The 26,221-nt window shown below is 37.3% G+C and overlaps 1 protein-coding gene across 2 annotated transcripts in view; it reads right to left on the reverse strand.

Annotated features, from left to right (window-relative positions):
• Positions 1–26,221, reverse strand: part of MYO3B (myosin IIIB) — a 193,543-nt gene that overhangs the window by 31,928 nt on the left and 135,394 nt on the right. For both annotated transcript variants that reach the window (XM_085066494.1, XM_085066495.1), the window contains 3 exons: positions 19,354–19,474; positions 10,977–11,040; positions 9,953–10,091 (listed from right to left, as the gene is read on the reverse strand). In XM_085066494.1, the coding sequence (XP_084922620.1) occupies positions 9,953–10,091; positions 10,977–11,040; positions 19,354–19,474 (324 nt within the window). The remainder of the gene's footprint in view (positions 1–9,952; positions 10,092–10,976; positions 11,041–19,353; positions 19,475–26,221) is intronic.

Here is a 26,221-nt window from a genome sequence, read left to right on the forward strand (position 1 = left end):
CAAAGGGGCAAATGCTTGTGAGGAGATTAAGAACTTCCAATTTATTAGTTTCTTAAGAACGAAAAATTAATTGGAAGCACGCGGACAACAACAGATGAAGGAAATTGATATCACTTTGTTTCAAAGTCTGATGCGCAAAATCTGAGGGGTTGGCCCAAACTGAAATGTTGTACCTGTGCCCTTTTGGGACATTAGAGGAGACAGTATGCAGATCTGAACTTCATATATATTCACTTGTCTCTGAAAACAACAGGTCAAACATTTTTGTTATACAAATACCTCTTTTACCAATTTTTAACTGCAGCACCTAGTTGTTCTTAATTTCTGAAACTACACCCATCTATGCTGTTACTAAAATTAGCTCTTTTGGTTTTTTTTAGAGCTGGTTGTTGGGTTTTTTTTTTCAAATAAGCCCTTTAAAACCAACAAGCTCACTGTTATTCATTTGATAGTCATGCTCTTTATCGTGACTAAGAATATGCAGTAAAGAACAGGATTAAAAGAATGTAGAAAAAACAATTGCACCACTTTGCTGCAGGGCATTTTTGGTGTTTGCAAATCCCAGTACAACAAAAAGAGGCTGGAACAATGTACTACTTTTTCGTTATTTTGAATGTAACTTTTGTATGTGTGCAGGAGGCAACATAAGCACACTGCTGAGACGGAGTCCAAAGAATAGCACTACGATCATGAAGCCACAGACAAAGAATTGAAGACGTTCTTCCTAGGCTATAAAGACAAAAACTAGCTGCAGCTGAAGGTAAAGAGCTGGCATAGCTTTCCAACTTTAATACTAGAAAATCACACACGTTGTATTTGATTCCCAACAAAATGCAAGATGGTCAGATGAGGAAGGACATACTAAAGACGACCAAGTCTTAATGGGTACTCTTGATGCTATTCAGCTTGTTAGCTATGTCTGCAATGTCCCTATCAGACTTAGCCTGGTAGTGCAGACCAGCCTGACAAGCAAGAGGCAATACTTAGTAATTACACAGTTGTGCTTCCCGCCTTTTCACATTGTTCACTGCTTATGTTTTCACATGTACAAGGCAGGACAAACCTTAAAGACAAAGAACAGGTACTAAGATATTTTTACGAAAGGAAGTATTAGAATTCACAAAAACTCTTCTTTTATACATGTTGTGTTATGACTAAGATATGCTCATTGCCTGCCTGACCACAGAAAGGAAGGCAGTTTCTTTTTCCCACTGGCAGCAACCCAATACTTCCTGTGATGCAGGTACTCTGACCTTCCCTTGGGGGAAAGGTGCTATAAGCAGGGAAGGTGTGGGTGTGACATTATTTTTCTGCTGTACTGCCAACACATGAGCACAACAACTGGTTCCAGCAATTCTCTCCATAGGCAAGGAAGATCAAGTAAGAACCTTGAGTTCTTACCTTAAGTAAGAGTAAGGTTCTCCTTGCCTGGGGTCAGAAAGGAGCTCTGCAAGCTCACAAACTGTGAGCTCACAAACTGTAACAAACTAGATTGGCTATTGTTATATTCAACTTAATCGTTAGACCCGTCTGAGGTTATCCATGAGAGTACCGAAAGATAAAATACTCTTAGTGAGTAGAGAGAAGTAATGATGGACAGCCAAGTAATACAATCATTCTCATGAGAAGAGCTAATGAGTAAGTAACATAAGGCAGTTTCTTGCCATCCACATACCTCAGAACCAGTTCATGATTTACTGAATGGAATACCTATTTATCAAACTGTATCTATGAGTAACTTGCAGTATCTACATCTTCACATATGTGGTTGCAAACATTTCGTCCTCAGAATCTATCCTTTACTTGTCAGAGATGTTTTGGATTTTTTTCCACTGCTCAACCATGCAAACTACATACCATGGTTTAGGTTTCTATTAAGCTGTATATGATTTTTGGCAGCTAATCACAATCCACTAAAATAATAACTCAAATTAGAATACAGGAAAAAAATCCAAACCCAAGCAAAGTATATAAGAAATTAATTTGTTATGGTACTTTCTACATTACCCCATCATGTAACATTCTTCAACATCATATTAACTATGTTACTGCTTTTACCACCATGTTATCTCTTCATAGTATCTGTGAAAAACTGTAAAAATAATTTGTGAAAGTATACAATAAAGAAATGATGTAAAGTTTTCTGATGTGGGACAAAGTTTAAAAATTCTGCAATTTGCAAAAAAAAAAAAAAGCCATAGTGAAAGTATTATCACGGTTATTTCCACTTTGTGTGCACTCTCAAAGCTCTGTACCTACTGTTCTTACTCTAACAAAGTTTACTTAGATAAAATGGTGTGGTTTTTTTTAGAAACAGAAGAGTAATGAATTAGGAACCACACTATACGCCAGAGTACATTAGTCATCTGAGATATGCTGCTGGTTCAGAGCACCAGTAACTGTGGCAAAATAACAAAAATAAGGCTGACAGAGAATACTTAGAAGAATTTTCAAACAATAACAACAGAACAGTGAAGTGCTGCACGATGAAAACCTTAACCAACAAAGATATAGCAAAAAGAAGCATCCACACAAATCTGTATGCTGTGGATAGAAAATGAAGACAAGGAGCAGGTAAACAGCAGCTTGGATCAGAAAGCCAGTGGCAGACATTATGTGTTAAGAGGAGAAACTGAACTCCCATTAAAATCTGCAGGGTTTTGGTACAGCATTATTGTGTATTTATTATTCAACTTCTTTAAATTTTTTTGGCTTCTTACTATATTTTTTAATATTACAATGAGAGAGTTCTGCAGTCTATTTTTATTGCAATGCAGTCATTACAAGCTGAATTTCAACTTATTCTATATAGAACAAATATTGAGTTGTCTCTGGAGAACTCCAGTGCAATTTATCTGTGCAGTTTACTTGCATCTTATTTTATCTCTCACCTCTGATACTAATCAGTCATGGCTGCAGGTCAAATCTTTTTGCATTGGAAGCAATCACAATAACCAATCCAGAAGTAAACCAGCCTATAATGAAATTCACTGCCTAGGGCTAAACATAGAGCTAACATGTGTTTAACAAATCAAAGCTTGTATTTATCACTTGCCACTGTTTGTGTCTTTGCCTGTTGGAGGGGAAAAAAACAATTAAGAAGCTGAGCAGTAAAGAAAAATTTATGAACAGTCCAATTTCTTTTCAGATTTGTTGGTCTGATACTTTGGCAAAATGCAGTCTGCATATCATGCCATCACAGAGTAGCAAAAGATTTAACAGAAACCATCAATGCGTGAATCAGTTCGGAATGCAAACATCATCACTACAAGACTCAGCTGAAAAATTTACATAAGGCTGAGAAAAGTACAACTGATGTCACTTACGTTTGCAGTCAGATTTTCTGCATTCACACTGAATTATATGGTAAAGAGCTGAAATCCTGGAAATGAGGTACTGTTTCTCACCCTAATAGCTAGTGAAGCTAACAGGCTCCTGTGCAGCATAATTCCAGAAAGTGAAAAGTCAGGCTTTCCACAGGACAGGCTTTCCAGGAGTGTATGTATCTCATGCTGCAGTGATAAGGTCCAAGGTGCCTCCTGGGAGCTCCTGCAGGGCCCCATCATGTGCAATGCAATGCACAGTACCAGGCTTACCAAAAGCATCCACCTACATAAGTATTTAGCCTTGCAAGCCTAGAAAGGTGATTATCCTTTCCTATAATGATAGAAACAGAAGCAACTAGGTTGGAAAAGACCTCTGAGATCATTGAGTCCAACCGATGACTGAACACCACCTTGTCAACCAGACCATGGTACTGAGTGCCACATTCAGTCTTTCCTTAAACACCTCTGGATATGGTGAGTCCACCACCTCCATGGGCAGTCCATTCCACGTTTAATCATCCTTTCTGTGAGGAATTTCTTCTTAACGTCCAACCTAAACCTTCCCTGACACAGCTGAAGACCATGTCTTCTTGTCCTGTCTCAGGTTGCCTGTGAGAAGAGCCTGACCCCCTTCTGGCTACAACATCCTTCCAGGGAATTGTAGAGAGAGATGAGGCTCCCGAGCCTCCTCTTTTCCAGGCTCAACACCCCCAGCTCCCTCAGCTGCTCCTCACAGGACTTGTGCTCCAGACCTTTCACCAGCTTTGTTCCCCTTCTCTGGAACTGCTCCAGCTCCTCAATGTTCTTCCTGTACTGAAGGGCCCAGAACTGGACTCAGCACTCGTGATGTGGCCTCACCAGTGCTGAGTACAGGGGGACAATCACTGCCCTGGTCCTGCTGGCCACACTATTCCAGACACAGGCCAGGGTGCCACTGGCCTTCTTGGCCACCTGGACATGTTGGCTCATGTTCAGCTGCTGTCGCCCAGCACCCTCAGGTCCTTTCCCACTGAACCACTTTCCAGCCACTGAGTCCCCAGCCTGCAGGACTGCATGGGGCTGTTGTGGGCAGTGTGTAGCACCTGGCACTTGGTCATGCTGAACCTCCTGTTGCTGGTCTGGCCCATTGATCCAGCCTGTCCTGATCCCTCTGCAGGGCCTCCTACCCTCCAGCAGATCGACACTGACTAAACGTGGTGATGTCTACAAATTTGCTAATGGTAGACTTGATCCCCTCATCTAGATCACCAATAAAGATATCAAACAGGACTGGACCCAACAGTTATCCCTGGGAGACACCACTACTGACTGGACACAAACTAGGTGCAGCACCATTCACCACCATTTTCTGAGCCTGGCCATCCAGACAGTTCTTAACAATAATGATTGCTCTGAGACAGAGCTTTATTATCAGCTTATTTTCTCAAGAGACATCCAAAGAAATATTTTCTTATGATGATTTCTACTTATACATTTGCAAGGTAAAACGAACAACCTGGAAACACGATTTCCATTTACTAAGCCCAAAGCCCAAAGGTGTGATAAGATCAGTAATCCAGTGATACTCTTTTAAGAAAAAATAAAAAGAAGCTACTTTTTCTTCTGCACACGCCCAGTCAGATTTTGGTTCAAAAGCCACAGAACATGACCATAGCAGGATCTATGGTTCATTGGAAATCCATTATACAACATCCCACATCAGCAAGACCTCTGCTGGGGCCTTCAGTTGCAACATGGCAAATAGTAGCTCCTCTCTTATAGTGTAGTATCTAGTAGGAGAATACTACGGAGATCTCACAGGCCTCACACACAGCTACAGCATGCCCAGTACAATCTAACACTATCTTGGCCTTTTTAGAGCTCCTTGTAACAGTCAAATTGTCCCATGATCATGCCATTTTATTTTCAAAAGAATGACCAACTCAAACCTGATGCACTCAAAAAAATTCCCTGAAACAAAACCAAATCTTTTGCCCCAAACCCCCAAAAAATGTAGAGAATTTTTCATGTCAATTTTTTATAACCAAGAGACCAAATTCTGGTCACTGTTATGATTTTACTGACTACCATCAAGTTTTTTATGATTTATATTCCCTCAATATAAGATTAGTCTCAGTGGAGGGCTTAAAAATGATGAAATGAAACTCCTCTTTAAACAACCAAAAATAATTCTAAATAGATTACGAATGTTTTCCCTTAAATTCCTGAATGATAGGGTTCTGAAATTAATGGCATTCATGTGTCAGTATCATCCCATCTGCCAATGACAACTAGCTGAAAGTCCATGCAGTATTTCATACTACATTATGTAGCAGTGGTTTTGTTTTTCACTTAGAAAGGAAGGTTTGTTATAATGAAATCAAACAGGAAGCTGAGTTACACAAACAGCTGAATGGCTTGGATTGATCTCTCTCTACTTGCAGAAAGTGAAGTGGCATCTTTGGTTACAAGGCACCTAGATCTTGATACCACATTTTGTGTGAGATACTGCCTGTTCTTTACTATAATACCTATTGCAGCCATGCTGGGATACTGACTTTCTGTGAATCGAAGGATAAAAAGTCCCCCCACTTCCAAGCCACTACTGAATATTGCTTTGCCATAGCTGTTAACTTTTTTTTTTAAATGTAAAAGTAGTAATTAAATGAGATCAGAGTTAAAACTCTACTACAATGTTAAACTACCATGCAGTGTAACATGCTTCTCTATATTTAAACACCTTTCACTTGCAAGTGGCAAGACATTGAATCAAGACTGTACTCTAGGGCTAAGATTGAGGCAGTTTAAAGTATCTTCAGTAACGAAGTCTGGCTCAGAGAAAACTGTACGCTGAAGCAAAGACCAAACATCCAAGCCACTTATTCTCTGTGGCTTGGGTACTTTAACATAATTATGGTTCTTAGCATTGAAGTTGGATCACTTCTTTAAAACTGGAGTTAAGTCCTAACTATTAATGAAGTCATCATTATTTTAAATTTCCTATTTAGGGTGATGAACCTGTAAATATCATCTGTGTGATGACGACCATGGAGTAACATTTTGGGAATAATGTCTCCCATGCCCCCAGTGCCCCTACTAAAACTTGTCCACAGTACTTTCTCAGGTGGGCAGCAGCCTTCCTCCCCATTAAGCAGTAACTTGACATATTTAATTATCTACTTGTCCTCCATTACTACAAAACCCAGTGACTTCATGTTTCTCCAAACCCAACACAGCTACATTCACCAAAACCCACTTTATGATTGGGTTACCAGCAAGGAAGAGAAAAATGATCAACAAAAAAAAAAATACATATCACAAGAAAAACATTTAAAATGGGTCAGTGACTAATGGGACTCCAGCTTGAAACATGCCAAGCCCTAATTTCCACTAGTTTTGAGAATATAAAAGATTAAAGAACCTAAAATCAAAGGCTATACTGAAATGGACCATCTACTGCCTCAGATTGTGGCTACAGAGACTGAAGACTGTATACTTCCAGATCTCACAGAATCCTGGCATATCTCTCTACCAAAGTTTCAGCATTGCAGTAGAAGGTGCAAGTCATAAACTGAACATATCTGTGAGTCATACTGCTCCCCCATACAAGAGCATGTCCACGAACAGAGACTCTCTATGTATTTCCTCACTTGTTCAAAATGTCTGTGCTAAGCATAAAAAATTATGTCATTGTCTGGTCAATGCAGAGATACTATTAGCTTTCCTTTTGCAAATGTATTTCCTTTGCATCTCAAAAAATCTGTCACATTTACCTTTGAAGCAAAGTTAGATTGGTCAATTCCCTAGGAAGCACTCACGTTTCATTAATAATTTCAAACATTCTCACTATCTATCTCATCTAAGAGAATACCACTACTTGGCCTCTAGAGATTATATTATTTTGATTCCTTCAGTACTACTTTGTTGTGACTAGAATAATTAACTTCTGGCTTAATTGTTACTAATGACTGGACTCTCTGCCCAGGCACTGTGTCACAGCAGAGACACTGGAGAGAATTCTTGGCACTGTCACTGGTCTTGCCCCACTGCTCTGGCAGAGCACAGGGGAATGTCTGCACAGTGTAAAATCAGCCCCTGCGACTCTATACAACCACAGCACATGTATGCACTTGCTGTGTATGCAGTTTGGCCATGCTGCTCAGTCTTTCAATGACCCAGTGAGAAGGCTTTTGATGTGAAAAAGAGGCTTTTGTTTCTGTATTAATTACAGAGTATAGTTTTTGTATGATTTTTGTGGTAATTTCCTTGTGTATTCTTCCTTTGCCAACCTGCTATTAAGAACAGACAGCCTGTACTATTAGACAGCTGGATAACAAGATGTGAGTGAATAGTCTGCTTGATTAATACAGAAACACGCAAACTTGTAACAACCATTTTCTTTTGTGTTCTGTCCCCTCTTGACTGCACTAGAGCCTCACCTACCAAGGCCTCAAGACAAATAAGCAGTCTGTCTTTCCTTTTGTGCTTAAGCCTGTATACAGAGTTCCTCCTTAAGCAAACACCAACCGTGCTTCATAACTGAGTCATGGACCAGTGCAGAAACCTGCCACATTCCCTTCCCCATTGGCATCTGTGTTTCAGGTCTAAGCTCCACTAAGCTGAAAGACTAGTGCTGTCTGTAATGTAACTTACAGAGAATTAAAAATCAATTTCTAACATCGCAGAATAATGTTTCACTATGAAAAGTAACAGTCTTTGCATTGTTTGGACCACCTAGTGGGCAGCTCTTTTTTGGTGTGAGTAACAGCTTATGTAGTATTGCCCTACATTATAAAGTACATGTATTTTTAGATATGTTTTCATATTCCAAAAAGGTATTTGCTATTTCACTTGATTTTCATGATAGCTGTAAGAATACTATCTGCTTAAAAGCATGCTTCATACATTAAGGCTGAATACAGACTAAGCATCATGTGAAAGCATCTGCACCTCTGAATGCAAGCCATGATTTTAAAGCACCTCAAAAAGTTATTATTCTTCACCAGGTTTACTTCCTTAATAGCTACGCATTGAAGTGTCCTTTATGTGATCCTCTATCTGAATATTTTCATGCTTAACTAGGAAGTTCCTTAGTTCTCTGCATTTGCATGCTTATTCATTTAAATATAGATGTTTCTTCAATAGTTCAGATCAATGTTGCATTAATCTCCTCTTCAAATTTTATTCTCCTATCACTTCACATTTTTTGGAGACTCTCTAAATTACTAGGTAATGGCTCTGAATCACGTTTGCTAGCCGTGTAATTCTGCCAGCTTTACCCTAATTGTTTTACCTCAGACACAAGTTCTTTGATTTCAAGAAGACCAGTTGCAGGGTAACATACAATATCCACTGAAAGTAAAGATGATAGATTTGGGCCCTGACTGCTTCCCTCCAGAGGATTTGCTGCAATGAAGATATTTCTGTTTGACAGGTTTATTGTTTAACATGTAATAATTTAAGATAGTAATGTAAACTCCCCTGCAGTCCCACATTATGGATTCAAAACCCATATGGAGAGAAATGCATGGAGAGAGAATAATGGATTTCTCAATCTGCTGCGTTTACATACTATTCTGGTTTTAGCATGGAAAGCATAATATGCCTGTGTAAAAGACGAAAAACATTGAATTTGCATATTTCCCATAACAGAAGGATCTCCCTAGAAATACCTATCTTCTATACCTACCTTTGCATTGTAAATTGTTTTACTGAACTCTGTAAAATTTAAACACACAAATTGCAGGATTAGGGCTTAATTATTCAGATAAATATTTGTATATTTACAAGATGAAAGGTATCCCAATTAACAAATAAACACAAATGTTAATGGCACAACATTATAAACACACATTATAGCACAACATTATAAACAGCTAATTTTCAGTATTAACCTGGAGATTAATTTACTATCATATGCATTTTGGCTCTGGTTACAAATATCACATTATCAACTTACTTCATCTTAAATTCTAAAAATTATTCTACAGTACAGTAATGAAGTCTATATTCATGGATTTGCAAAGACGGGATGATTACAATACCGGAGAAAGTATTCTGATAGCTAATGATTTCCTGGAATATTCAAAGATAAACCAAAGGTAAAACTCAAAAAATTTAAAAGTGTTTTACTTCAAGCTTTTTAACTCTTGCTGAACATGGCAAAAAAGCCATAATAGCAAATAAAATAAAAAAATGCACTGCACTGATTGTAGAGTTATTGCAGACTTTCCTCTGCTGCTGACTGAATCTTTGTGTGTGTGAACAAACCAGTAGTCTTTCATTCTGCCAAACATGAGAGATTTCATTACTCTCTGACTTCTGAGGTTGGAAGGCAAAGGAAAGCTGAAGCTCCCGAAGGTAGATTTGATTTCAATAAAAAGGTATTTCATGATTAGTAACAGCACTTTTAATAGAAGGTGCCTTTTAAAAGTAATTTTATTTTTGCCTCTGTAATACAGATACATAAGGGCTTTTTCATATTTTCAGAGTGAAAATGTGTAGAAGAAAGTTTTTGCCTTTATGTTTCCGGCCTTTCAAGAGATTGTTAGAAGATCTCACCAATATATAAAGCAAGTTACATGGTGACAACATGTAGCTTATAAGCAGTAAACAAAATATCTCTGCTACTTTACTATATTTCTTACCTCCTTTTTTACGGGATCTCAAGAGACTTGACAACTGATGGTCTGCAACTGTCTGGCATTGGCTAATTGATTGTGAATCATTAATTTCAAATGAATGTTTTAGAATAACTGGAGAAGCAGATATCTTATCCAAATTATTCTGGAATAAAGAATGCTGGTTTAGGCACAGAAGAAATGTATTGATTCCACTTGGTCATGATAACTTACAGCTGTGATCTCACTGAGAGCAACTTCTTATTTTCCAAGACTCTCTGAAACATCTAATGCTAGATTTAAGTTACACAAGATTCTTTTGGCTTTCAGCAACACCGACTTAGCACCCATGTCACAAACATTTGTTTACTTTTTTTCCATTTAACTTATTTATCCCCCTTCCTCATGCAGTTAAATCATAGCATGCACTGTATGCTGATTTCCTCTCATAGTTAATTTGTATCTTTAGAAAAAAGCTATAGGAAGGTATTAATCTGCTTAACATTTCTAAGTACATCATCCAAGGGATTTTGTTTTTTTAATCTTACATATGCTCAGCAGAGTTACTGGCAAAAACTGTACATTTTCTCCATTTCATCCTTTCAACATCAAATGGTAAGCAGCAAAAATTGGATCAGACTTCAAAGACTATGCTGTGCTCCAAGTCACAGAGCGACTCCTCCATTTCACATATTGAATTCGAGCAGGATATCAAAGTGCTACCAAAGAACCTCAGGTCCTTACTAAAAAAGAGTCTCTAACATCTGTAGAAAGTGAAGTGCACAGACAAATCACCTCAGGGAGCAGCTAGCATTTATTCTCAGCAGCAAATTTCCAGCCTTTTGATTCTCTTATTCACTGTACCTCCCTGTCTCTCTACAGAACTAAAGTTCTTAGCAAGCAGGCTTTTGTCTCAAAGACTTCAAAACATCACTAACGGTTTCATGTTCAGATGGCTATGCCAAGCAGCCACGAACACACTGCAGAACTGTGGACTCAGGAATTTGAAGTTATAATGTGATGTTGTTTTAGAATATAAACTTAGTAGTACCTTTTTAGTTTGTTTGTCAAGAAAATCAGGCACCACAGGAGAAGACTGGTTGCTGGTTTGCTGCCTAAAAGCAAAAAAAAAAAAAAAAAAGTAGTTTAAATATTGTAATTTCTTCACTCTTATAAAAGGTTAACTGGCATACACACTTTTTTTGTTCATTTTCCCTTTCCCCTCTCCCCCAATTTCTAAATATGCACGTACAATCAATTCAGAAAAAACACAGACTAGTCCCATTTCATCTTATAAGAAAGTGCATGCTGTTAAACACAGCAACAAGTTATGGGCAATGAATTTGTCATTAAAAATTTGTGGGTCTGTGCAGATGTGTAAAATGACTTATGAGAATTCAATGAAATTGAAGAAATGTATTAATTTGCTAAGATTTTACATGAAACTTTTTTTCCCAGGGCTGTGAAAAGCTGTTTTTGCAGAATTCGAACTTAGACACTCAAAAGTTGATGTATGAGGAAGAAGCAAAACGTGTTCTCCTAAAGCCACTTTGGTTAAGCACAGAGGAACAAGTAAGATGTCTTAGATTCTTTGTCTATATCTGTTACTATTTTACCATCACATTATACCACCATAAAAATACTAAAGGCCAGCTCCTACTCTCATAAATACTGATTAAGTATTTATATGAACATTTATATGAACATAAAAACCTTCTGCAGGCCCTGATCCTCATCCTCAGCCTTTGAAGTCAATGGATTTCTTCAACAGTGAAGTCCACCCAGACAGAACTTGTGTCAGAATCTTCAGCTATGCAATACCAAAAAAATATGCTAAGAATTCCATTTAGTGGATTAAAAAACCTGAGGTTCATAGATATTTTTGGGTATGGTCATGGTCCTCAAACTGGGATTAAAACCAAAACTTTCTGATTGTCAAAACAGAATGAAGCTTTCATGAACATGGTAAACATTCATCTTTTCTGTAATGTTGCAATTTCATGTCTGAACTTTGGATTTGCATGTCAGATTAGGAGAATTTAACATCCCCTTTATTCTTTGACACTAAAAAAAAGAGAACAACAACATTCTGCCTAAACTGTAAATTGAATTTAAACTTGTGTTTTCCTTGGAGGAAATGAAAGGATCCATTTTAGAAATGCATTATCATTTAGTACTGGCACACTTCTTGAACCGGAAAATATAACATATGTCTAGGACTGCATTTGACACTGCATTTGTGCATATACTATATTATCTGTAAAGTTCTTTATTACTATTTATGTTGTAATCTATTATTTAGATAATAATTTATTTAATGGGACTGGTTAGATAACTTGCCACTTTTCCCCAAAATTTCCTCAAGCATTTGTTGAGATGATGCACTCCCCCTTTCCCAAACAGTGCTGAAAATAAATCAAATACAAGATAAAAATTATGAATAATACTCAAATACCACTGTGGTGGATGTAAAAATCAAAATTTACTATCAGATCACTATATTGCAAATGGTCTACAATGCCAAAACCAGACTGAAAAATCATATACATTTAAATATTCAGATTTTGGGGTGGTTTGGATCTGGATCTAAATTTACAGCATGAAAATAATCTCTGTTTTCTATTTAAAAGAAAATACAGAACCTTGTATGGTTCTGTAAAAAAATGGCTAGAACCTTGTATAATTGTTTAAATCACAAAGGTAAAGATCAGCAACTTGCCTTCTGTGTAGCTTAAACTAGCAAAAATCAGCCTCTGAAATTTGGAAGCCGTTAAACACCAACTCTCTGTCAGGATCCCAGTGATGCCATGTTTGTCATTAAAACAATCCTACATTGGGTTGTATTTGCTGCAAGGGAGGCCATCCTTCCACAGAAGGTACTGTTGCTACTAGAAGTATGTACTTGATTACTAGCTGTTACTCATGAGCTTTTCATTGCATTACATTTTACTTCCCTCATCTGGTTAAGAAGGTGGAATAACAGAATGGCTTGGTGGGCACCTGGCAGCCAGCCAGGTCAACCCACCACAATGTCAAACTGGCAGGGAACATTTCTGAAAACATCAGACTGCAGATCTGGGTTCATGTGCCTGGTTTCAGTCAGGCAATTCAACAATTTGCTGCTGACTGTTCAGCTACTGAGCTATAATATGCCTCAGTCTTCACATACAGACTGTCTATAAATCACTCAATTAGCAAGAAACATTGGAAAAAAGAGAGAAACATTGATTCTTAAGGTCTGTCTACACATCTGTACAGTGTATAGACTCACTATCCTTAGCATTGAAAGCAGCTGAAACATAGCAACATAAATCTAGTAGTGGAGATTATCTTATGCTGGAGAAAAAATATCTAGTTTTGGAGTTACTCTGGCCATTATAAGTAATGGCACTTCTACTTTCATTATTTAAATGCTTTTGAAAATGTTCAAAGCACTCCTGGATATTCTACTACAAATAATACAGCTCATTTTGCAAAAATAATATTTCGTAGAACAGAACAAATTCAATCCTTCCAGTGTGGGCAGATGAAAAATTCCAAAGGGATGGGAAGGAGGAAAAAAAACAGATGACACTGGAAAATTGTGCCCAAATTCCATTTACACCTTTAAAAATCTTGAGTAACTATTTAAACTTCTGAACTGTAGTTAGAATTACATCAGAATCAGGCCCACGGATTCTACTGCACGCCACAACAACTGCAGACTTCCTATTTCCATCACAAGCAATAAATTTAATGTTTGCTATGATTAAAAAGAGGAAAGTGAAGCTATTAAAGGAAACCAGAATGTCTTCATACCAGCTTTTCTTATGGAAAGAAATGAAAATTCATATTCAAAAGATGACTTTTGAAAGACATCAGATTTCTATATAAGAAATCATACAAGTCATGCATTTCTATACAAGAAATTGCAATGCGATCTTGACTGAAACTGAAATCTTCCAAGTAGAAAATACAAGAAAGGTGTAGGGAGTAAATCACCAATGACATTCTTCTGAAGATCCTCAAAAAAAATAGGTTTAAAATGTGGAGATGTAACCCTTTCAATCAGCTCTCCATGAAGAATAGAAGCACATCATAGTGATTATTTTTCTTTTCCTTTTAATAAAAAGAATTCATGGAAGGTTTTGTTATTGACTGACAGAGTGAACCTCACTTTAGTGAGAGGCAGGCTGCAGATCAAATCAAAGAAACCACAGCAAAAGATAGAAGAGCTTTTATGCGGAACAAGTGAATTCACATTAAACCAGTTTCTGAATGGATCTGCGCTCATGCGACTGAAATCATGTTTAATCTCTACTCTCAGTGATATACAGGATATTATGTTTATGTGCTAACCTACCAGCACCCATATAGATAAATCCATATTGCATGCTATTTCCATGGGCCTCCAGCTGTAGCAAACCATTGAGAAACGAAGCTCACTCATTTTTCAGGCACAGCAACAATGTCATTGCAAGTGAAGCAGACACATGGAGAATTCCTCTAGAATGATTTCTATACTTACTCCCCATACTGATGGAGCAACAGCTGGTGGCACTACGATGCTATAAAAGTGGCTGGCTTGGGTTGCCAAACCCACTGGCACAGATATGTTACAGTTCAAGAATTGTTGTGCATTTACAAATCATAAAAACACCTTGACAAATCACCTAAGTCATCCCCATTTTCAGAAAAAAAATCAGCTATATATACCCTTTTCTTTTTGGTCATATATTTGCTTAACCTCATTTTAAAAACCAACAGTGATGGAGCTGTCAAAACTTCCCAAGTTAACCTACACAGGGTTTAACTCAGCTTGCTATCAATAAGCTGTTCTTGACATCTAACCTAACATTCTTGTGCTGCAATGCAAGTCCATTATTTCTTTCTTGATTCTCAACAGTTCATTTTCACACTAGCCTTTCTTGATTGGAGAAATGATACCATATGACCCATACTTTTCATCTCCTTTAGTTTATAGAGATATGTGATCATTTTTATTGCCAAAGGACTTCTTAATTTTCTTCAAGTGCAGTTTTAATATACTACCTTAACCAAGTCTTGACAGTGATGAGAAAATGTTATGATGCACATGTGAGTTGAATGTATCCTCACTGCTAGTATCCAATACAAACTTTGGAGCATTACTGACTTTCATATTGTGCTTCATTACATTTCATGTTACTGTTTTAAATTCAAATCCTACCCTCTTAAACCCTTGCACCATCACTCACTTGGTACTGATACAAATTTAGTAATCAGATTCTGCTTCATCAGTCAAGCCGTTAGTGAACAGAAACAGACCCATTTCTAGACCCTGACTTTCAGATGCATACTTCCTGTAGAACGGAGAAATTATGATAATTATTTTTTCTCTAACTTTTCAAACACCGAAGTTGGTGCGTGTGTAGCTTTGTACAGACTCTATTATACAATCTTGATTACCTAAGGCTCATGTGAATGTCAAGAATTTTACTAAAAATAGTATTTTTTTGAGAACCTAAGCTGACCAAAGCCTGAACATGATACCAAATAGCTAAAAAAACGTAAGGAGAAAAAAATCACAATGAACTCAGTTCAAGAGTGTGAACTGCTGTTGATGTCAGGTATCTTCTACCATGCACCCTTAACACACAGAGCTCCAAAGGAAACAAAAGGAGCAAGGGGTACTCACGGAGACACTGTTATAGTCACAGACCTAACTGCTGTGTAACAAAGTCACTATGTAGACACAATGCTTTCTGCTATATAACACAGTATAAAGGCACTGATTATGTGCAGGTAGCTAACTTAGATTGTGATACTTAGCAGTCAGTGAGCTACAGTCCAGTGAGCTAGAGGAAAAAAATTAACAATACATTAAGTATTTTCCAGGGTAAGTATCAGATCAGTATTACTTAACACAATTTTCATTTGGGAGGGAAATGGAAAAGATGATGACAGTGGAACATGCAGGTTACAGATACTTTGATGGGGTTCTAAAGGGATTTAAAGATATTTGAGAATGACAGCCCTGTCTGAACAAGAAGATGAACAAGGTAGTGTAGATTAAAGTCCTTAGTCACTGAACTGTAGATTATCCTGCTAAGCAGGAATATTTATGAAAAATATATTCACTAGAAATCGGTCAATCTAACAAGTTCAAATTACATGATGTTTTAGAAAATTACTTCTCCCTTCCCCATAAGTTATTCCTAATTAGCCCAGAAGTTCCCTAAAAATAACTTGGAATTTTAGCTATGGCATTGCAAAATGCAGCATTTTTGTTGTCTGCAATGATCAATTGCAAAAGGAGGCAGACATTAAGGTTGGTGTCCATGCCCTCCTTGTGAGAGAGGAGACCCCATCACACTCCTCCCTTCTCTGCTGCCTATTAATTGTATACAGCATGGTAAACCTGCTATTCAGCTGTTTTAAAAATGGCTCAGAAAGGTTTCCACTTTCCTCATTTGAACCATGTTTGACTCATGTCTTGATTAAGTCTGACTTTAAAATAATTGCCCCTTTTAAGGTTTGATTGTGATTCAGTTCCTTGATGCCACACAGGCCTGCCTGCAGGTTCCTCTCAGCGGCTGTTGATGTCAAGAAAAGACTTGGTAAGTATCTCATATCACATGGTTTTTGGGGAATAATTCAAACTTAAGTGTCAGCTTCCCAGGTGCACAATTATTCCCAGGATCTTGTTTCAGTACGAGTCCCAGACACTTCCACAGCTCTGTGAAACTGAATGTAAAACCACTTTTTCAATGGACAAAGCCACTTCCCTGGTAGCATTCACATTTATCTATTTCTATTCCTATCAGATATTTGCCAACTGTCAAATAGACAGTTGCAAACTGTCAACAACAGAGATATTTGCCAACTGTCAATGCATCCTTAGCTACTTGTGACATCATCTTTGCATTTGACTTGATTACTAAGTCAAGCATATAAATGCATGAAATGTTTTAACATGTAATGTTAAATGAACAAACGTGTGCATTTAATTAGTATCCTATGTCATTTATTAGCTCAGTTTACTTATGTCCAGTATTCACTGACTGAAATGCATGAACTAGGTGTACAGATTCATGTTCTTCTAAGGAATTAATTTTTCTTTAAAGTGCTCATTTCTTCTGAACACTTTGAAATTAATCACTTGGTAAAACTGAGTGCTTTATATATAACACTGTAACTTAGTTTTTAAACAGATCTTTTAAAAAGCAGCAGGTTGCCATACATTTAAATGTAAAATTATACTCCTCTGCTACTCCTCTTTATCATTTTGCTTTCTGATCCCAAGTACCTTTAAGCTCATTTCTCGTTTTCCAAAATTACCAGTTAGGAAAAAAAAAAGAAAAATAAACAAAAAATAAAAGTAATTTTAAAAAAATTAAAGAAAAAGAAGAGAAAATAGTATTTTATTATTCTATACTTTAGTTCCACAATATGTGAAGCCACAGTGAGGCTGCTTTCTCTCGGGTCAGATTATCAGCTACTGTGTTAAGCATCTGCACTATTTATCATCAACCTTTTTGTTTCCTACAAGTTTCCTGTATGATTGAACAGCCATGTGCTTAAAACAACAGCCCAGTAACAGGTACCTGAAAAACTCAAGCTTGATTTATGGCGGCTAAGTTACTGGATTTAGTCCCAGGGCTCTGAACACTACCTGTGAAATGCTGACATTTTCATGTCTTGCTGAAAGCACTGTAACCTGAGGCCATTGCTGAGAAATTTATGGGATTAGGCAAATAATCTGCAGTATTTGTTTGGGTTAAATTGAGAACTGCCAGCAGTAATGGCAGTTTCCCAACTCCAGGCAAAAGAAAAACTTATTTATCTATCTGACTGTACATAGCAACCAGGGCTTGGTGCAAGACCTGAACTGCCAATGTATTTTACATAGGTATCTTCAGGTCAGATATCTAAATGCATTTAGACATTGATTTCAATGTTAGGTTGGTGGCTAAATATCTTTAAAGGTTGTATATATCTGCTTCATAGAGCCCAAATTCACCTCAACACCCCAAATTCACCTAACTGAACCATAAAATCTTTGTGAGCTTCAAAAGATGTACAATTAAGCCAAGTTGTACCAAATCTAAATAAATTTGTTTGGTGAGTAATGAAATTCCAGAGACAGTTTAATGCAAAAAGGGAAGAAAACAATTCCTATACATGAAATAAATGACTAAAAAAGTTTAAAGAAGCTCTGCGCCTCCAAACAAGTCCAGATGAAAAAGTCTATTTACATTGTAAATAATTATAAATTCTGGATGCCAAAGACAACTGACAGTAGAGATCTTATTAGTTCTTGCTTTCAACCATCAGTGCAGGCTGGAGAACAAATGACCATGCGATCATCAATAGTTCTCAAGAGATCACAAGACACACACCCCTTAAAGATTTAAGAAACAGAAGGTGCTGCATGCGCATGAAGGGAATAATAAATTAAGAAACTCATTCCCCTGTGAGCAGTCAAGCAACCCCAAAACACATCTATGATAGTAAGATGCAGTGAGCTTGTTCTTTACCCTGAAAAGCATTACCAAAACAATTTATTTATTTATTTAGTCCTTGTCCAATGGCCTGAACCTTATTCTTGCTGAAACAGGATACTTGATTCAAAGGCAAGATTGTGGAGCATTATTAACCTGCAAGAATGCAGGTGGTTACACCTGAACCAAGTCCTATAATAATGCTCTAGTGCATGTAGCAGAGTTAGCATGGAAGTGAACAAAACTCAATGCTATGAGCATACATGGAAAACTTAACTTCTCCAGAATGGCTTCAGCAGGAGACTGAAACAGTAGCTCTCAGTCACTGAAATTAATGAAAGTGATTCATCCTGCAAATGCAGGCACCTGTCTGAGAGCACTGTTGGTGAGTCAGACGTAAGAGATCCCTTTTGCCTCTTATACCCAAGGAAGTGTCAAGGGGAGATTTGCCTGGAATGAATCCATTGCTTAAAGGATTCATAAAATACCTCTTCTCTTTAAAAACCAGAGCACCACCATGATTTACAGTATTCCTAGGCTTTCTGTCAGTGACTTGTCCATCTGCTTTTGACAGCTCTTTTCCTTGTCTCATTGCTGGTCTGCATGGAGCTTTATAGCCACAGAAGGGTAACTTTCTACCCTTGGACATTTAATAACACAAACTGCAGTCAATTCTGAAATGCTAAGCACTCACAATTCTGTCTGCAATCTACAGTGCTCTGGGTACTTACAAGAAGTGCACACAAACGGCACAGCAACCCAGAGCAAACACCACCTTTCCACTAATTGGGAGATCACTGAGATGAGTAAGCGGGAGAGGGAACTTGCTAACCTACAGGTGGTCATCCTCAGAATACGGCAGATTTTCTATGAGCTGGCTGAAGCATGATCACCTGCTCCTTTCAGATCTTAACTGTGTAGGAAATTACTTTTGTTAAAGAACAGATAGCAAAGGATTCAACTTACCAGTCTTCTTCACAGCCAAAATCAGAAGTAGAGCAGCTGCTTGTAAGCTGAGGATCTGCTACACACTCAGTGCTGTTCTTCAGTCTTGTGTAGTTTTTACGAACAATATATCCCCTAAAAGCTAAAATACATAGTTATGAATCAGAAAGGTTCTGCAGAGCCTGAAATGCAGACTGGCAGCTGTCTCTGCAGTGCAGACCTGAATGTCCCCAGCTTTTACTGAATTAGTGGACAAGAACACTTAGCATCTCACAGGAGTGACTCCAATGTTTGCAATATTACCAACACCTGGAAATTCTCAAGGGCCTTACACTCTGTCACAGTGACCACTTGGTACAGTCTAGGCAAGGAAAAGAGGCCTCAAAAAGAAAACACATCTAATTTAAACAAAAATCCAACTTAGAATGTATTGAAAGAAAATCACCCCCAAAACAACTCCTTTAACCACAACTTCCTGATTTGAGCTAGTCATAACTCCACAGAATGAGAAGCTTTACTTTCTTTTATTGTGGAGCTGTGGGATGAAGAGCCAGGGACAGATATATTAAATTACAGATAGAAAAATTATTAATGTCTTCTCCTGTTTTTTCAATTGACTGTAACCATTACAAAACATTTAAAATGCCTCTCATAAAAACAGGGAAAATTTTCTAGAGTTTAGAATTTATGCCATTCCTAGAAAAAACGCAGAACAAAATAATCACTAAAAACACTAAGTTAAGTAGGATGCATGTTGTGGAATGAAATGGTAAAGAAAATGACAATGAAGAAAATGACGTTTTGAAGATATGTACATCCTTTATTTCCATAGGCTGTCTCTGGATTTGGGTACCTGAATACCATAATTATTTATATAGTTTTATCTTGAATTTTTTACACCTGTGAGCAGTAATAAAGCTCCAGCACAAACCACAGATAGCTGTCGCTGTTGACCACTAGCAGAGAAAAGGACCCAGGTTCTCAGTGTGGCAAGAAAAGAGAGCTTTATTATTTTGATTTCTGCTTATATAGACTTTTCAGAGGTCACCCAGATTGGTCAGTCAGAAACCTCCCCCTAGGCCTGATTAGCCAGGCCTGAACTGTCCAAATCTCGAGACACTGTTTTTAATAACATCCAAACTTTATCTTTGTTTATAAAACACAGAAGAAGTTCTCATGGGAAAGACCTGTGCTAGCCACAGATAGCAATACATACTGCACTTAGGACAAAGGACTAAAAAGGTTGCAATACATGCTTAAACTCACAAAATTTTACATTTTGTTTTTGTAGGGTTTATTTCAAGCATTTTTTTAAGTAGAAATACCTAAGGAGAGAAAGGACTGAATAATGAAAAAAGTAAATACATTATCAGTGTATGTTTCAGCATACAATGAGCAGTTGCTGAATAAGAAGGCTGTGAGATAAAGGAGCTGTTTACTAGTCCACTGCACTTTTAACAGTGAGACAATATGTAAAAGAACATTGGAACTACACTGAGGAAATACCATGATTTTTGAAAAAAAGCTTCCTGTCCAGAAAAATATTTTAAGCACACTAAATGTATAAAAACCAGAGTCACTCTAGAAGACTAATTACTCAAAGGAGAAGAACAGCACCACACTGGAGTCCAGGGTTACATATTACACTGGAAAAGTAGGATCAGCACAGAAATAAGGTCTAGGGAAACCCCATGCAAGATCAGGGTCACAGTACCATTGTAGATTACAAAAGGCAACCAGGAGGTACGATGAATACTGAATAAATTGTGGAACACAGAAACTGATCAGAAGATTAACAAGATTTCTCTGTGTCTCACTCTTCTGATTTTTATGAAAGCACTGAGATTTTTGGGATAAGAATCACAAAAATTGCCTTTTAATGAGAGGTTATGAAAATAAACAACCATTCACTTTACAGAAGGCATGACAGAAGTTTGGCCTGCTGAGGTGTTGAACCAAATACAGAGCTCAGGTATCATGAGGCTTGAGGAACTTTCCTCCCTTAATAATCAGACTAGAATAATCTTCCTGTCTGGCAGAGATGAGGCAAGCTCTCACTTTTCCCATGTGATCAGGCTTCCAATCCTTAACTATCCCCTACTGACCAGACAAGGATCCTACTCTGCTATCAGCAGCAGAGACAGCTGGCCAGCAGTCACCTCTCTGCAGCTGAAACATGCTGGGTCAGTTAGTTGATGGACTACTATAAAGAAGCACTGAAACAAATGAACCAATAAGATAAACTTCAGTTTTATCCTTAGTAGTTTCTCAGCTTTTAGTAATTCTTGGCATGTGTGTGCCTATAAAATCAACCCTGATACATGCTGCGATTTTATATTTAAAAATTGTTTTTCTACTTCTCAGAGACTCTTATTAATGTCAGTGTAAACATTTTGGTCTTTCCCCCATTCACCACCTAAAAGCCTGCTATATCTGGTTTAATAAACATAGTTTTTGCCCTATCTTTGGTTTTCATAGGTGTTTGCAAAATCACCTCCTCTTCAACTTAACCTTCCCACAAGACAGTTTCTAACTTTCTTCCAAATTACCTAGAATCTGAAAGGTAAATGGCTGTATTTTTCCTACTTTTGACTCCTGGGACAAGTAAAGTACAGGATAAACAAACTTCTTTCAGTCTCTCAAAAGCTTCATCAAGCACCAGTAGGACTGCATCTTTTCAACATTTATTAACAGGATCTATAATGTTTCAAAAGAAATGCATATGCAGAGAATTCTACTGGGGGAGTCTGAGAGGCTGGGAAGCTGCTCCATCACAGCAATTTGCATTACTGACTGGTGCTGGTTTTGACACTAAGCACTTGGCTCAAAGAGTGTGAAATTAGCAGACTCATGTTGCTACTGCTCCATGAACAATCACTGCATCATTGAAGAAGAATGATTACCAGCTGTCACCTCATTTTCACCTTATTCAGCCTATATTCCAAACTTTCCAGCAACAGTAGTTTTAACCCTGATCTTTACATAGCCAAAGATTACAGGATCTGAAAAGAAACATAAGAAGTGAACTTAATTTTAACACTTCCATTAGTAACTTGGTGTTAAATGCTTTATGTGCCACAAATTAGGACATGAATTTTTACTTCTTGTACTGATCATTTCTTACACAAAGAGACTTTTATGTCAGCTTCAGCACCTAGCAAACCAAGAATCTATTTATCTCAAGGAGTCTGAAATTTGGCATCTTGCAGTTATAAACTTTTAAGATCTAAATACCAAGGCAATATACATTACACAAAATATTGCACATTTCCAGATAGTCCAGGCATTTTCCTTCTGATTCCCACAGGAAATATATAATTACAGAGCAAATTGTGAAACACAGTGTAAAAAGATCAAAGCTAAACAATCACAGGTCTATGAGAGAACTATAAAGAAAGGAGATGAAATAGTTTTAAAACAGTAGAAGGATTAATTCTCAGTCATTAAAAAAATCACATTAAGCAGATTTTTTCTACACAGACACATTTTTATTCTATAAAATCACCTAAAATAGCATATAACAGCAACTCAGAAGTGAAAGCTCATGCTTGCTGAAGAGAAGGTAGTTGATTTGCTAGGAAGAGCACATCACTTTCTTAATTTGTCTAGTTAAAAGAGCATTCAGCAGCTTAACTAACAGCATCTGAGAGAAATTAGACCCATGAATCTGATCATTCATTCAGTGCCAAATTAATTCTAATGAGTAGTAGAAGGCATAGAGTCACATCCTTTGCTGGGTGCCGTGAATACCTCCCCTCTTTCACCTTTCTAGATGGATACTGGCTAATGCCTGTTTATTAGCAGAAAAAAACCCTTCAGTTCTCCAGCAGAAGCATTATGAGAAGGAAGTAATGAATTCTCATGTACAAGCAGTAACTATCAGTAACAAAGAGCAACTATTAGCAAGACTCACTAAGGCTGTCATCAGGTGTGGTGTCACTGTGCACATCAACACTTGGACATACAGTTCACAAAATCACAGAATATGCTGAGTTGGAAGGGACCAACAAAGATCAAGTACAAGTCCTGGTCCTGCACAGGACCATCCCCAAGAGTCACACCAGGTTCCTGAAAGTATTGCCCAAACACTTCTCGAGCTCTGTCAGGCTTGGTGCTGCAACCACCATACATCACAGTCTCTGATCTTGAGACTTGGTCAAATAAAAAAGTGAAGATTGACTGTGAAACTCTGGCAATATAAGCAAGGAAGAGATTTTCTTGTACACTGTACATTGTCCCTTCCTGACTTTAGCAAGAAATCCAGTAAGAATAGTCTCCATTTTTTTCTCCTCAAAATCAGGAGACAAAATCAGACATTTGAACATGACAGAGCTTAGCTCAGAGATAAGGACAGAATATAAAATCCCATACTTTAAAACCAGAAGGCCTTCTCACTTTTCCTAAAATGCTCGCTGCATATGAGCATTAGACTTATAACGGTTACTAGAGATATACTAAACTTGAAGAATTACTGGATGCCCTAAGCTAGTACAGAACACAATGAGATGGAAGAGTAAAGTTAACCAAAGCTGTGTAGCCTGTACAACAAGTCTGGTTTACCCTGACTGTGAAATTAAGATATGATAAATCAGTTCAGCTGCTGTTGGGAGAAACAGGTCTTCAATGTTTTTTATACTGACAATTAGGTAAAAGAAAGAAAACTACTGATATAAAAAAAAGTAAAACTTGATCTGCTATTTAGGTGTCATTTTCAAGAAAATTTTTAAGAAAACTGTTTTAGATATATTTATCAAGTGCTTAGAAGTTTTTGCAACATTTTACTCATGTAATTCTTAGATCTATACAATGGTATTAGCTGAATTCATGTACACACACCCATACATAGTGATAAAAATAGATGGATAAATATAGGAATAAATATTCAAAAAATGCTTGACTTCTACTGAAGCAAACGTTACATTTTTGCTGCTGAAAATCCCAAAGGTAACACTTTTATTAAAAGTTTGAATTTATTACAAATGTAAACCAGTGAATTGCAGTTGTTATCTGTCCCTCTTTTTTTATTAAAATGGAGTAAATTTTGTCAGAAGCACATACATGTCAGAGATATGTGAGCAAGATTGCATCAGCAGAAGTTACAGAAAGAAAGCAATTTACAAGGCGATGCTTCCTTCTGAACATCCATCACCTTTTATTTAAGGCAAAGAGCCCGAATCTTGAGTTCTTGATAAAGAATTTTCTAATACAATATGACATATGGTGAGTGTGTGAGCACGTGTTGGAGGAGGAGATGGTGGCTCAATGGATTAGTCATTTGCCTTTCACCTCTGGAAGCATAGTTAAACTCAGTCTTGACCAGAGCTGCACAGTATATTCCAGATGGCTAAAGTGGGCCTAATTAAAATGAATTCAGTGATGTCACCTCAGATCTAAATGAATTGCATGCACTACTCATTTGGCATTTTGGCAATGTCAGTTCACAAATAAAATAACCAGATTAAAATCCTTCCTTTAAGTCTTTTGGGACAAGTCACACTGCATGGAAATACATGCTATCATAACTAGAAAACAGTTTCATAATATTATCTGTTGCTTTAAATTCTAATTAATTCATTATTCTAAAACAAATAAACATTAAATGAGACTTGCATGTGAGGTAAATCAATGAAGCAACATTTCAGGCAGATGTTTCAGTGGATATACACTGATTTAAACCAGCTGTGAATCTGGCAAAATAATTTAAAAAAATCTTTGACAATATATTTTTTCTCTTATGTAGATGTGAATCAAAACACTATAAATCCCAATTACAAAGAAATACTCAGAAGTGCAAAGTATTGTCAACTCAAACAGTTAGCACAAAATCATACTTTACAATTCATCTCTGAGTTAAAAATCAGCGTTTTCTAACCTTCAGAGTTTGAGAAAGTGTGACTGGAGGTAGGAGGACAGACCTTGTGTACCCTGTGTACCATTTTAGCCATGAATCTAACAACTTCTGTGTATTCTGAGAAAACGAGATGTAGATATGCTGAAGTAGGGTAGCTTTTTCTTCCCCATTTAATTTAAATTCACAAATATTTTGTTTCCTAGAGAGGGTTTCCCCCCATCTGAAATAATGGCTTTTTTTCTAGTAATATAATACACTCAGGAATTTTACCCTCATGTATATTGTGGGGGTTGTTTTTTTTCTAAGTTTGTTTTTTCTTCCAACATTTCTTCAATGGATAGTGAACTGCTGGGCCCACAGAGATCTCCAGACCACCAGCTCATGTATTTGAAAGGCATCTGTTTATTTTTAAAATGCAAATGCAGCCTACCTCAAAGACTGACTCGCAAGAAATGAACAATCTGAACAAGTCAAGAGGTTTCCAATCAGGAGCTGTGTTCCTCCTTTATATCAGTCTATGATCACTTGCTGTCAAAACCACTTAAACAATATCCTGGAACCTGAATGAAGTCCCCCTACAATTAAAATGAGCAGGATAATCCTGCAAGAATTATTCAGGCAAATCATTTTTCACACAGTTTAAAGTAATGATAAGGTCATTTACAAAAGAAATCAGCGCCTTTGAAATGCTGACTTGTAGACAGAGGACTGCCTGGAGGAGGGCCATAGATAACAGTGAAGACTGGCCTCCTAACACTACCCTTGCAGTCTTTGGAACTGATTCTGATGAGGAATAGGCCCAATAAGGTTAATACCCCTACTTTGATCTCTGTCAAAGCGTACCAGCAAGAATTAATTTACATTTCAGATGAAAAAGGTTGACAGCATGAAAAGGCATCTTGTTTCTGGTATGTGAATGTGCTGTAATAGATCGGGAATTCTGAAAGGAAGTTCTGAGGAAGCTAAAGGGATAAGCTGAGCGGCTGCTTTTATTGGGAAAGAGATGAAAGGAAAACAAATTTCAATATGCGCTGTTCT

The sequence above is a fragment of the Lichenostomus cassidix genome, chromosome 7 (genome assembly GCF_008360975.1).
Source record: "Lichenostomus cassidix isolate B80296 chromosome 7, HeHo_3.0, whole genome shotgun sequence".
Taxonomy (NCBI): domain Eukaryota; kingdom Metazoa; phylum Chordata; class Aves; order Passeriformes; family Meliphagidae; genus Lichenostomus; species Lichenostomus cassidix.